At 37.2% G+C, this 13,156-nt stretch overlaps 1 protein-coding gene across 4 annotated transcripts in view; it reads left to right on the top strand.

Moving 5' to 3' along the window:
- LOC150080762 (high mobility group protein B3-like) overlaps positions 1-13,156 on the top strand; it is a 260,329-nt gene that overhangs the window by 200,129 nt on the left and 47,044 nt on the right. For all 4 annotated transcript variants that reach the window (XM_090381086.1, XM_090381085.1, XM_090381084.1 and 1 more), the window contains one exon: positions 1,888-2,026. In XM_090381086.1, the coding sequence (XP_090237212.1) occupies positions 1,888-2,026 (139 nt within the window). The remainder of the gene's footprint in view (positions 1-1,887; positions 2,027-13,156) is intronic.

Below are 13,156 nucleotides of genomic sequence, written 5' to 3'. Positions count from 1 at the left end.
CCGATTATCCAGGATTTTATTTTTACCATCTGTCCCAAAAAATCAAGAGTTTACTGTATTAGTTTTGATGGTTGTGTTTCAGTTGTGCATTTTTTCTTTATGCTGCTGCTACTAGGGCTACAGCATGCAGTGTGGCTGAACTGATATTAGCTGCTCCTGGAACATAACCCCAATTTATGGGGTTTTTTTTTTTTTTTTCTGGGGGAAAATGTGTATATACTGCACTTTCATGTCCACACATTGTCAGGATAAGCTCATTTAAGTATGCAACAAGTAATGAACAAGAAGGCAAGGAAAGGTCACAAGCTGTATGACCATTAAACATATTTTTTGATAACTAGTTAGTAAACAAATCACTGAAAAGAGAAATAAAGCCCTTGCCATAATTACTTGGTATGATTCCCCCCCCCCCCACCGTTTATTACTTGAAGAAGGTAATGCATACAAAATTTCCTAACCGTGAATTTTTTTATAGGTATATGACAGGTGTTTACTGCACAGAAGCATTTCAGCACTAAGGTGAACTGGAGAAAATATGTGCAGTGGAAAAAAATATGAGTAAATGTGGTAAGTCATTTGCTGTACTGCAGTATTCCAAAAATCAGTTTATGTGTGGCACTAGGTGGCATACTATTATCACTTATAAGGGAAACTACTTTGTTTATTATGATTATTATTTGCTTACATTACTCTCTGAAAATCCATATGGAATTTAATTCCATTTAAAGAGTATCATTTCACATACAGCAGTGGGAAGTTGGATAATTTATTCAGCATATTTCTTTCTTTTTTTTTTTTTTTTTCCCTTCTTCTTTCTTTCTTTAAGCTTGTGAGGTCAAACTTATATAGCTTGAGACTTCAAGTCTAATAGTCTATATTAGTTTATAATATTAACCTGTAGTTCTTAATACAGTACAACCACTCATAAAGAACATTGGTGACTGTCCTCCTTTAGGTAAATTGCATGGTATATCTCGACAACAAATGTATACCAGATGTCTGTTAATGTTGGCCTTACCTGGTTCCCCATTCAGGAGTGTGGAAGTAACGTACGAAAAAGGACTTTCCTGGGGAATGGTAAGGCCATCTTAAGTTAAGATGCAAACTCTTTCATTTGACAGTATTTTAGCCTCATAATAGAATTATAATTTGTTTTGTATTGCGTAGCTAAGATGCTAGTGTATCCACACCACTCCACTAACAACAATCTGATTTAGAAAATCCACTGCCAAGATTTAAAAAATTTATATATAATAATAATTCAATGTGTTGTTCATTAGTTTCTGGATTTCATTATTTGATGATCATGCAATCCAGAAACTAATGTACAACATTTTGTGCACATCCACTTTGCATGTAATGATGCATATAGGGTAAATAAGTTATATTCACAGCTTACTTATGGTTGGTGCTAGGAAGGGTATCTAGCCAAATTATTTGCATGTTTTAACAGCAAACCCAAAGAAGTGAGAAAATTATTACTAGAAAGAACTAAAATCTGTTTTGTATTGCTGAAAACAGAGATTTTAAGGAATTGGAATTGTAGTATAATTGTAGTGCATTTCTCATTTGAAAATGGGATATAATTGGGGTGGGGGGAATGCTTTGACAGCTATTTTTCAGAAATTGCTAAGATTGAGAAAAAAAGGTTTGATTTATACAGTGCTAGAAAATGTGTCCAAACGAATATTGTATAGCAGTCTGTCATTTCTCTTTAAAGTGTATATGTTTTAATTATACAGAATTATGAAATTGAATGCAGTTATTTCTTTGTAATAATATGTTAATTTATTATAATAGATTAAAAGAAACCAGGTTTGTATTAATTAAACTATATAAATCAGAGAAGATAAGCAAGTAATCATGACTCAATCATTGTAATTTTAGATGGCGGTGTATAAGCCAGCACGTGATGTAAATAAACCAAAACGCCCCGGCACAGCCTTTATGCTATTCATGTCAGATTTCCGTAAAGAAATGGCAGGAAAGGAGCCTGAAGGTGGTGTGGCAGCTATGGCAAAACTAGGTAAATTAAAATTTACAGAATAATCTTTAAAATGTGCAGAGGTTTGTATTTGCACCAACAAAAATATCTTATTATGATTTCAACTGCTTTCTGTTTTATCATGATTCTTTGTCACTAACATTTTGTTTTTGTTGAAATTTTGAAGAAGGAAAAAAAAAAAAGAAAGGGTGGGGGAACCCTAATTCCTTCAATTTCTACGCTCTAAGGTAGTGGTTCTCAAAATATCGAGATCTACAAACCCTTTTAAAAATCAAAAAAATTTACGGACCCTCTGTGTATATAGGGGTCCTCTATGTGTTTATGAACACGTTTTCTGAAAATAAAATTCAAAGTTTTATGTTTAAAACAACTCAACTTTATTCTTATTTTTACATAAATATATAATAATAACTTTATTTATCATCAGTTTGCTATACATAGGACAAATAATTTGACCAGTTCTAGAGGGTTGTTTCACAGACTCCCCTGGAACTGGTCAGTGGACTCCAGTTTGGGGAACCCTGCTCTAAGGGATCCTTCAAATTTCTCTGTTCAGATCAATACAAAAACACCAGATAAATTCTTACAAGCTTTAATATGGATTCCAAATTCACATCTTCCTTATTTTGATGCCATAATTATATATGAGCACTAAGTTCTGAAATTTTCTGAGTCCTTCAAATAAACAGAAATTTTAATAATATGAATCAGATCATTCATAAAAATGTTAAAGAGGATATGACCCGAATGAATCCCCTGATGGACTCCTTTTTTACTTTGAAACAAACAAATAATCAACTCAAAATAAAACCATTTTAATATTCAAAGTGTCTATAACAAATAAGCTACCTGTAACCAAGGTACATTTGGCAAGTTCACTGCAGTAGGTCAAAGTTTGCAGACGATACAAAGATTGGCAGGGTTGTTGATAACAGTAATGACGGTATGCTGCTACATCAGGATCTGGAAAAGTTGAGTAGATGGGCTGAGAAGTGGCAACTGAAGTTTAACATCTACAAATGCAAAGTACTGCATATTGGTAGCAGTAACCCCAGATAAATGTACCAACCATTTTTGTGGTGTTACACTCAGGGTAGTGGAGAATGAAAGAGACCTGTAATCGTGCAGTCAGATATGAAGTTTTCTGAGAAGTGCAGACATGCTATTAGTTAAGAAACACATAAAAACCAAGGAAGTGAAGCCAGTCAACATCGCTGGACAGTGCAGTGTTGAGTCAGTTTGGTGTGACATAAGCATTGGGAGATCAAAATTGAGAGTAGGAGTGTACTATAGGCCTAATGACTCTGATGAGTATAATAAGGAACTGTACAGGGAAATAGAGTGGGCCAGTAAATCAGAAAGTCTTATAATGGGAGATTTTAATTTCCCAGATATTGACTGGAATTTGGGGGCTGGTTACTCACACACTAGCAGGGCTTTTGTGGATTTATTGGATGATTGTTTTCTACATCAGCATGTTCGGGAGGCAACTAGAGGGAGTAATACTCTTGATTTGATTATCAGCAGTGATTCTTCATGCATTAAGAATCTGCAGATAAATGAACCACTAGGTGGCAGTGATCACAGTGTGCTGAAGTGGGATTTACTCAAAGAGGTAACTACCATTAGGGGTAAAGGGAAGGGTTATTGCTTCCGTAAAGGCGACTACGATGGACTGAGACAGTATTTAAATTCTATACAGTGGGACCAACTGATGATGTTACCAACAGCAAATTCAAAATGGGAAGCATTCAAAGAACTTATCTTGGAAGCTACTAGGCTTTACATACCAACTAAGAAATATTGTTCAAGGTTTAGGCCAAAATGGATGTCAGATGAACTAATGAGGCATATGGCAGAGAAGAAAAATGCATGGGATACTTACAAAATAACACATGACACAGAAGCCTATGATAGATACAAGTTGATATGCAACCAAGTTACAAAGGAGGTTAGGCAGGCGAAGGCAGATTACGAGAAATCCTTGGCAAGGGATGCAAAGAAAAACAGCAAAGAGTTCTTTACTTATGTAAACTCTAGAAGGAAGGGGATGAATCAGATTGGTCCACTTGATATTGATGGGTCAACTGTTGATGATCCTGCTCAGGTAGCTAACAAACTAAATGAATATTTTGCATCGACATTCACACATGAGGAGTTATTCAGCAAGGGGAATGCCAGAGGTGTATTCAACTCTAGCAGTAAGCTACAGAATCTTGAAATAACTGAGAGTAAAGTGGAGGAGAAACTGTTGAAGATAAACACAAGAAAGGCACCCGGGGTGGATGGGATCTATCCAGTTATATTAAAGGAGGCAGCAAAGGAAGTAAGCAAACCCTTAGCCATAATTATGAGAGCTTCCTTGGACTCAGGGGAGGTACCCATAGACTGGAAATGTGCAAATGTGACCCCAATTCACAAAGGAGGATCAAAGGCTGACGCAAGTAATTATAGACCTTCTGTTCCAGGAAAATTAATGGAGGCACTGGTTAAAGAAGCACTGCAGGATCATTTAGACAAGACTTCAGTTATAGCTCAGACACAGCATGGTTTTGTTAAGGGGAAGTCTTGCCTGACCAACTTGATTGGATACTATGATGCAGTCACAAAAGAACTGGATGCAGGGAATAACTTTGATATTATATACTTGGATCTTAGAAAGGCTTTTGATACTGTTGCACATGGAAGACTGCTACACAAATTGGAGCAGTGTGACATTGGAGGCAAATTGCTGCTATGGATAAAGGGGTGGTTGAGGGGGAGAAGACAGAGAGTGGTAATCAATGGACACTGCTCATCATGGACTAATGTTATTAGTGGAGTCCCTCAGGGCTCAGTGTTGGGTCCATTATTGTTTTCTGTATTTATAAATGATATTGATGATGGTATATCAAGCTTAATGTCCAAGTTTGCAGACGATACAAAGGTTGGCAGGGTTTTCAAGGACACTACTGACACTATGCTGCTGCAGCAGGATCTGGAAAGGTTGAGCAGATGGGCTGAGAGGTGGCAAATGAAGTTTAACATTGACAAATGTAAAGTACTACACATGGGAAACAGCAACCCCAGAGCAACGTATCAACTCTGTGGTACTACACTGACAGTAGTAGAGAATGAAAGGGACTTGGGGGTGGTTGTACAGGCAGATATGAAGTTCTCTGAGCAGGACCACCGTTGATCTCCCTTTGTCTGCTGGTAAAACAACTAGTTGTTAGGGTAGCAGAGTCATATAGACAAAGACAAATTATGAAGTTTAATAGGTTGGTGAGTGAAAATGTGGTACAGCGATATGATAATAGCACCCGTTTTATATATAATTTGAGTAATAGACAGCTCACGAAAGAACAGGAGGCAGTCCTTAGTTTAGGCCCCAAGTTCACTTTGTGTATTCGAAACCCCCATTGCGGAGATAGCAATGGGTATTGAACGGGCCATTAATAAGTTTCCTGAGCCTTTAGTTAATGAAATCTGGGTGAAGTCAGCTGCAGTGTTGAGTCAGGTGAGGAATGCACCCCTGAATCTCAGCCTTAGTCAAAAGAGAGCTCTAGAGGAATTGAGAAGAGACAAAGGAATAGTTGTTTTACCAGCAGACAAAGGGAGATCAACGGTGGTCCTGAATACAGAAGATTATAATAAGAAGGCATTGGATCTTCTGCAAGATAATAACACTTATAAGGTGATCCAGAGGAACCCGCTGGTGGGGCTGGAACGGCGAGTCAATAAACTGGTACAATCCTGGTTGAACACGGAGAAGATTCCCAAGGAGACTTACTGGTCATTACACACTACAGGTAGTCAACTCCCGCGATTCTACGGACTGCCAAAAATTCATAAGGCAGAAGTGCCCTTGAGACCTATAGTTTCATTTATAGGGAGTCCTTCCTATGCGCTATCAGGGTACTTGGCTAAATTAATTGCACCCATAGTGGGGCAGTCCGAATATGTTGTTAAAGACAGTAGAGAGTTTGTGAATTTTGTGGGGAATTTGACTATAAATGATGATGAGAGCATGATCTCTTTTGACGTTATATCTTTATTTACATGTATTCCTATTAGTCATGCAGTATATTGTGTAAAAATGGCATTGACCAGGGATGCCTCCCTTGGTAATAGATCACTTCTCGGTGTGGAAGACATTTGCACCGGGGTAGAATTATGTCTAGCTAGTACTACCATGTTGTTTCAAGGAACTATGTATAAGCAGGTTCGCGGTACTGCCATGGGTTCACCCATTAGTGCCACTGTGGCCAATTTGGCCATGGAGGAGTTGGAAAGTAGGGTTTTTAGTGGGTGTTCATTTCCTATTAAGAATTGGAGAAGATATGTTGATGATACCTTTGCCCTGGTCCAGAAGGGGAGGGAGGTGATGCCGTTTGCTGGCTTAATAGCTTCTCCCAATTTATACAATTCACCTCAGAGGTGGAAACGGGTGGTACCCTGTCATTTTTGGATGTATTGATCTCCAGGGTGGGTTTTAGACTTAAGACGTCAGTTTTTAAAAAACCCATGTGTAGAGGTCAATACACCCATTTCAATTCAGCACAAGCTGGACAATACAAGAATAGTGTAGCAAAAGCTTTATTTGACAGAGTAAGATCACACTGTACCACTTCTGAGGATAAAGAAAAAGAAATTAATCGTGTCACGGCAGAACTTAGAAAGTGCGGATACCCCCAGACGATCCTGGATAGATATAGTAGAGAAGTGTCCGAACGTAGGGAGTCATTCGTTCCGGTAGCCACCACATACATCCCCTACTATCCGGGCCTTACTGAACATCTGGCAAGAATTTTACGGGGTTATGGGACACGCTGTGTACAGCTTCCTGGGCGGAGGCTGTGCACAGCTGTGTCTCAGGTCAAAGACCGCATACCAAAAGATCTTAGTAGTGGAGTGGTTTATAGAATAGAATGCCCGGATTGTGGGGAGTGTTATGTGGGGGAAACAAAACGACGGCTCAGGGATCGTCTGGGGGAACATTTAAATGCCATAAGAACCGCTGAATACAACAAGTCTGATGTGGCCGAACATTTTTGGGAGAAGCAGCATCAAATCTCCCCAGAGGACGCTATTATTTTGGATCGTGCACATGGATACTGGGAGCGTAAATGGCTCGAGGGTTTACGGATTAGTTCATCCAGTAGGAATACCATCAATAGAGATAGAGGTATACGTATTAATCCTATCTTTGAAACAATTATATTAAGGTCGGATGAACGATTTTCTTTGCCACGTTCCCGAGACATTTCCGCTTCCAGTTCTGACCATGTGCCGATTGAACCACGTGGAGAAATACCACGTGTGGAGGTACCGTGAGCCTGCTACTTAAGGAGATGTTGCAGGAAGTCATATCACTGTTGAAGAAGGGAGCTGACGCTCCCGAAAGCTTCAGGTTTTTAGCGCTTTTAATGTTTTATATTTTAGCAAATTTTAATGTAAATGATCTTTTATTACAGTTTTTAGCATTCCGCAATAGTTTATTGTAAATATTTTTGTGTAAAGATTGTAGTCATATTAAATTTTAAATTTTATTCAATGGTCGGTGTATGAATTTATATATATTTTTAGACATGAGTTTTCCCGACCTCAGAGGCCTCTTTCAGGATATTGGTAGTTTTGATTGCTGGAACAAACTTCCATCTGTTGTTGTGGAAGTTGATAGCTTAAATAAATTCAAGGCAGAACTAGACAAACATTTGGAAAGAATGGATCAGTAAAATGGGAGTGGTTTATTTATTTATTTTATTTTATTTTATTATTTTTTTTTTTGGCTGATGCTGTATAAGCTTGCTTTCTTGCATCATGTGCCTATGCTAATGCAATCTCACCCATATTCCAGGAACTCACTTGTGAAAAAGTTAAGAAATTTAAATGTAAGCCTTAAAGAAAATTAATGCAACCAGTCGATTCATAGTTTAAATAACATAAATTGTTATGTGATATATGACAACAAAAAAGCAAGGAGATAGAACAATGTTTGAATGGAGGAAAAGGAGACAAAGAATAATTTGTGATGTGGTGGCACAGAACAACATGCATTATAGAAGCTGCTTATAAAGCTCTCTCTAGCACTGATCACATTGTAAAATTTCTGACTCTACAATATGATGTGTACAGGCCCCTTTACTGCAACAATTAATATTGAGACTTGATGTAAAATACAGAGTGCCTTAAGCCCCGTGTGTAAATAATAATATGAGGATAGTTAACTGCTTAAAAGTTATGGCGGTTAAACTGAAGGCAGAAAGTGCAAAATTAATAGTCTAATGGCCATCTCTTTTTTGCTTGGACACAATTTTCCAGTCTTCTACCTGATTCAGAAGTGTAGCATTTCTCTCAGTCAGTATATGTTATCCAAAAAGCAGGACCACTGTTTTTCGAGAAATTCCCACCATTCTTCAAGAAAGCAGAGGAATGGGGGCATTGCCCCCCCCCCCCCAATCTTCCTGCAGACTATTAAGTCTGTAACTTCCGACCAGGTAGCTATATACATTTAATATAGTAATCACTCAACGTGCTGAATGAGATGCTCAGAAATGTTGGGTGGTGGAGAATAATGGTGAAAGAAGGAATAAAACTAAAACAGGGACCACCAAATTGGAGGATGCGGAAAGGTCAGAGAATGACCACCGCATATCTCCTGAGCAATATGGCCTTAGTTGCTAATGCTCCTAAATGCCATATTTAATGCTCCAAAAACCAAATAACAGCTAAAACAGGAGGAGGATACCTTCACCTCACTAGATCTATCCTCACCTTAAAAATCTCTGCATTTCTACATATCAGAGCTGGTATGAAACATGCTGACTAAACTAATAAACAGTGTTCCGCAAATGCCTTCCCTGGTCCATGGACTGTGTGCATGCATGATCTAATTGTATAAGAAATGAGTTTAAATGAGCAATGAGGTGAGGAGAGTCAGTTTAAATAAAATGAGGACAGTCATAGTATGCACATGCACAATCAGTCAGTCACACTTGTACATACCTACATTCATATTTGGATTTGTATGTTTCTTTTTATTCAATATAGAAAACCATTATTTATTTGTACTGCAGAAACCTAAAAACCCATGCAAACAGAAGCTGGATTGGGTGGGGAGGGGTTACACATTTGATTAAGAAGAACATAACATAGATTCTAAGGCAGTATGCCTAATTGCCATGGGTCATCAGTGCAATGGTGAGGCAGTCTGCTGTGGCATAAGTGCTGGGAAAATGAAAATCAGTAGGGTAGGAGTATACTGTAGGCCAAATGACTGGTAAGTATAATTACAACTAAACAAACAAATAGGGTAGGCCAGTAAATCAGAATATCTTATCATGGGGGGTTTCAATTTCCAAGATATCAAATGGAACTTGGGTTAGTTGCTCACTCAGCAGCAGAACAATTCTCTCTTACTAAATGATTTTCCTATACCAGCATGTTATAAAAACAATAAGGGAAAGCAATAATCTTTGATCTTTTTATCAGCAGATAATCTTCATGCATTAAGAATCATCTGTTAAAGATGATTCTTAATACACTATGAAAACTTCACTATAGTAGTAATGATAGTGTATTGATGTGGGATTTATTTAAAGATATAACTGCTGTTAAGGCTGAAGGCAAGGGATTTTGATTTTGCAGAGGTGATTACAATGTAAATATAATATAAATTCTTTTCAGTGGAACAAATTGGTATTAGCAAAAGAAATGCTAAATGGGAAGTGTTGGGATAGTAATAGTAGAAGGTACACAGCTTTTTATATAATGGTCATTCAAATGAAAACAAAGTTAAATAAAAGTTGTATTTCATCACCAACAAGTAATCACTGTATGCCAGTCTTCAGTGTAGTCCCCATTACGTTCTACACACTTTCTCTAATGTCATGCTAATGCTTGGATTCCTCAAAAGAAGTTTTATGGTTGGTATTAATGCCATTCATGCACTCCTGCCTTGACTTCTTCGTCTCAGAAGTGATGAAGTGATGTCCTCTTAGTACATCTTTAAGTGGCCCAAAGAGATAGTAGTAGTGATGGAAAATGATGCAAGAAAGCAAGCTTATATAGCATCAGCAAAACACACGCACGCACGCACACACACACAAACACACTTAACCCATCCATATGCTCCAAGAATTTGTATAATTCTTCTTTGAATGTATTCAGACCACCCGTTATCCTGCAACCATCCTTCCTCATCTTGAATTTATGTCCCCTTGTGTTAGTCTCAGCAAGAGGAAGAATGCTATCCACATTTAACTTATTCAATCCATTCAAGGCCTTAAAAACCTCTAATCAGATCTCCCTGCAGGTGCTTAGTCTCCAGGTGCTGCAATTTTCAGAACTTATGCCTTTCTTGGTAAGAGCACCCTTTTGTTCCCTTTACCAATCTGGTTGCTCCTTTTCTGCACCCATTCCAGCAGATCTACATCCTTTCTAAAGTGATATCAGAGCTGATATGAGAGCATGCTGACTAAACTAATAAACAATGCTCCACAAATGTCTTCCTTGATCCATAGGGGGGAGGGGTGTGCGCTTTCGTTTGTTCTCCAGACCTGTCTATAGTACTTAGGATGCAGCCTAACCTTGTACAAAGAGATAATCATCTTATACCTGCTAGCAAAGTTTCTATATATCATTGACAAAACCCCATGAACTGTCTTGGCAACCTGTCTGCACTGTACAGAGAACAATGTCAGTGAATACACTATTCAAAATTGTTTTTCGAAAGCGGGATTTGAATTGAATACAGAAGTTGAATGACAACTGGACGAACAAGATGAACTGCCGCTTTCACAATTGAAAAACTTTTGGACATTATTAGAATCATCTGGAAACGTCAAAAATCATATAACACTGGATGGTTATGTTGGTGTAGATCAAGATCTGGCTACAATAGAACATCCAAATGAAGATGAAATACTGCTGAACAGTGTTAGACACGACCATGATCATGAAGAAATTAACGATGATGCTGAAGATACATCAGAACAACCCATAGAAAAACCAACTCGCGAAGAAATGATTCACACTTTTTAAAATAGTTCGTCTGTGTCCTCAGTTTTGTGAAAATGTTTTTAATGCTCTGAATAAATGTGAGGTTTTCTTTGAGAATCAGACATTTTTAATTGTACTGTGCAAACGAAAATTACCATTTTTTTTTTTTTTTTAAATTTGTAATACTTACTGGCCAAAATTATGTAACTGTAATATTAGTAAATTGATAAGAGGAGTTTACCTCAATATAGTACGTGGAACACTTCCGTATGATACCCTCCAGAAATTAAAACGGAAAAATCGACAACTTACCGGTACATTAAAGTAAAATATAAATAATTAAAGTGAAATATAAATAATTAAATAATCAATTTAACACAATTCAAAATCAATTCAAAACAATTAAAATTCAAATTAACGCAATTAAAAGAATCTAACGAAAATATTCAAAACGATTTTCCTTCCTGAAGCTGACAATGCTTTTCGACCGACTGTCGTGATCACAGGAATGAAAATTATCGAATCAGGCTAAACCTGCAATTTAAGTTGCAGGTTTAGCCTGATTCGATAATTTTCATTCCTGTGATCACGACAGTCGGTCGAAAAGCATTGTCAGCTTCAGGAAGGAAAATCGTTTTGAATATTTTCGTTAGATTCTTTTAATTGCGTTAATTTGAATTTTAATTGTTTTGAATTGATTTTGAATTGTGTTAAATTGATTATTTAATTATTTATATTTCACTTTAATTATTTATATTTTACTTTAATGTACCGGTAAGTTGTCGATTTTTCCGTTTTAATTTCTGGAGGGTATCATACGGAAGTGTTCCACGTACTATATTGAGGTAAACTCCTCTTATCAATTTACTAATATTATTACCAACGTAGAACATATTGAGTAATACAGCTCTGATTCATACCATCTAATTAATTTTCATACTCTTATTGACTATTTCATTCACTTCCTGTCTCTCCAGTAGTATACAATCGATACACACAATTATGGGAGATTTTTTGAATGGCTTGGTACAAAATTACATTAAATCTACACTAAGGTACTCGGCCCAAAGTTACCATATTTCTTTCCTAAAATATTGCCTTCAAAACAACATCGTTCCGAAGTTTGCCAGGGTGAATTTAAATCAAAAAATTTCAGGCATAAAACAACTATCACTGGCGACATCACGTAATATTGTTAAGCTTGCCTTAAAATCTCGATATTCGGATAAACAAAAATACCTTTCCCAGGTTAGGAAGCTTCGCGATAAATTAAAAAATTATCTACATCCGAACGATTGGTCTGTATTGAAGACCTCCATAGATTTGCGACGGGAAGCACAAGCCTCAGAAATAAAAAACAGACACGTTAATAAGTTGCAAACATTATCGAATAGTTCAAGACACTTTCATACGAATTCTAACACATTGTCGCGAGCCTGCGACCAAGTTCACACGAGTTGGGTGACATCCCCCCCACAGACACATAACGCACTACCACAGAATATGTCGGCTAGTTCACGAACACCCCCTCACCCAGTATCCAACGAACCGACATATCAACAGGTTACAAATCTTTCCTCGTGTACACTATCGCAGGACCAGATTTCACTTTTATCCAAAGGATTAAATTATAATTTACCACCTCGAAAGCTGCCAAAAAAACAATGCGTAATTGATTTTGAATTTGGACTTCGTAGTGTTCCACAAAAAGATGTATTTATTCAACAAGTTAACCAAGTAGTGAATAACATAAAAGAAACACGACTTCCTAAATTGAATACACATGACAGTTCAGCTTTACGAGAACTTCGAGAAAATAAGGACATTATTATACAGAGGGCAGATAAAGGAGATACAGTGGTAATACTAGATAAACATGATTATATTAATAAGTTAGATTCAGTTGTATCTGATAGCTCCACTTATTGTGAAGTGGACCCGACACTGTTTACCAATTTGGTAAATCAATACAATAAAACGTTAACCACATATCGTAAAAACGACTACATTACTATGGTTCAGTTGAAGGAATTGAAGTCCAGAACATACAATATTCCTGCACTTTTTGGTCAGGTAAAATTACACAAGCCTGGATTTCCGATTCGACCTATTGTTTCCTACAGGAACTCGGCATTTTCAGCCTTAGCCACACATGTATATAACATTATA

Source organism: Mastigoproctus giganteus, chromosome 9 (genome assembly GCF_048544385.1).
Source record: "Mastigoproctus giganteus isolate SK-2022 chromosome 9, ASM4854438v1, whole genome shotgun sequence".
NCBI lineage: Eukaryota > Metazoa > Arthropoda > Arachnida > Uropygi > Thelyphonidae > Mastigoproctus > Mastigoproctus giganteus.
The sequence above is the reverse complement of the archived record's forward strand: the minus strand, read 5'-3'. Positions and strand labels throughout refer to the sequence as shown.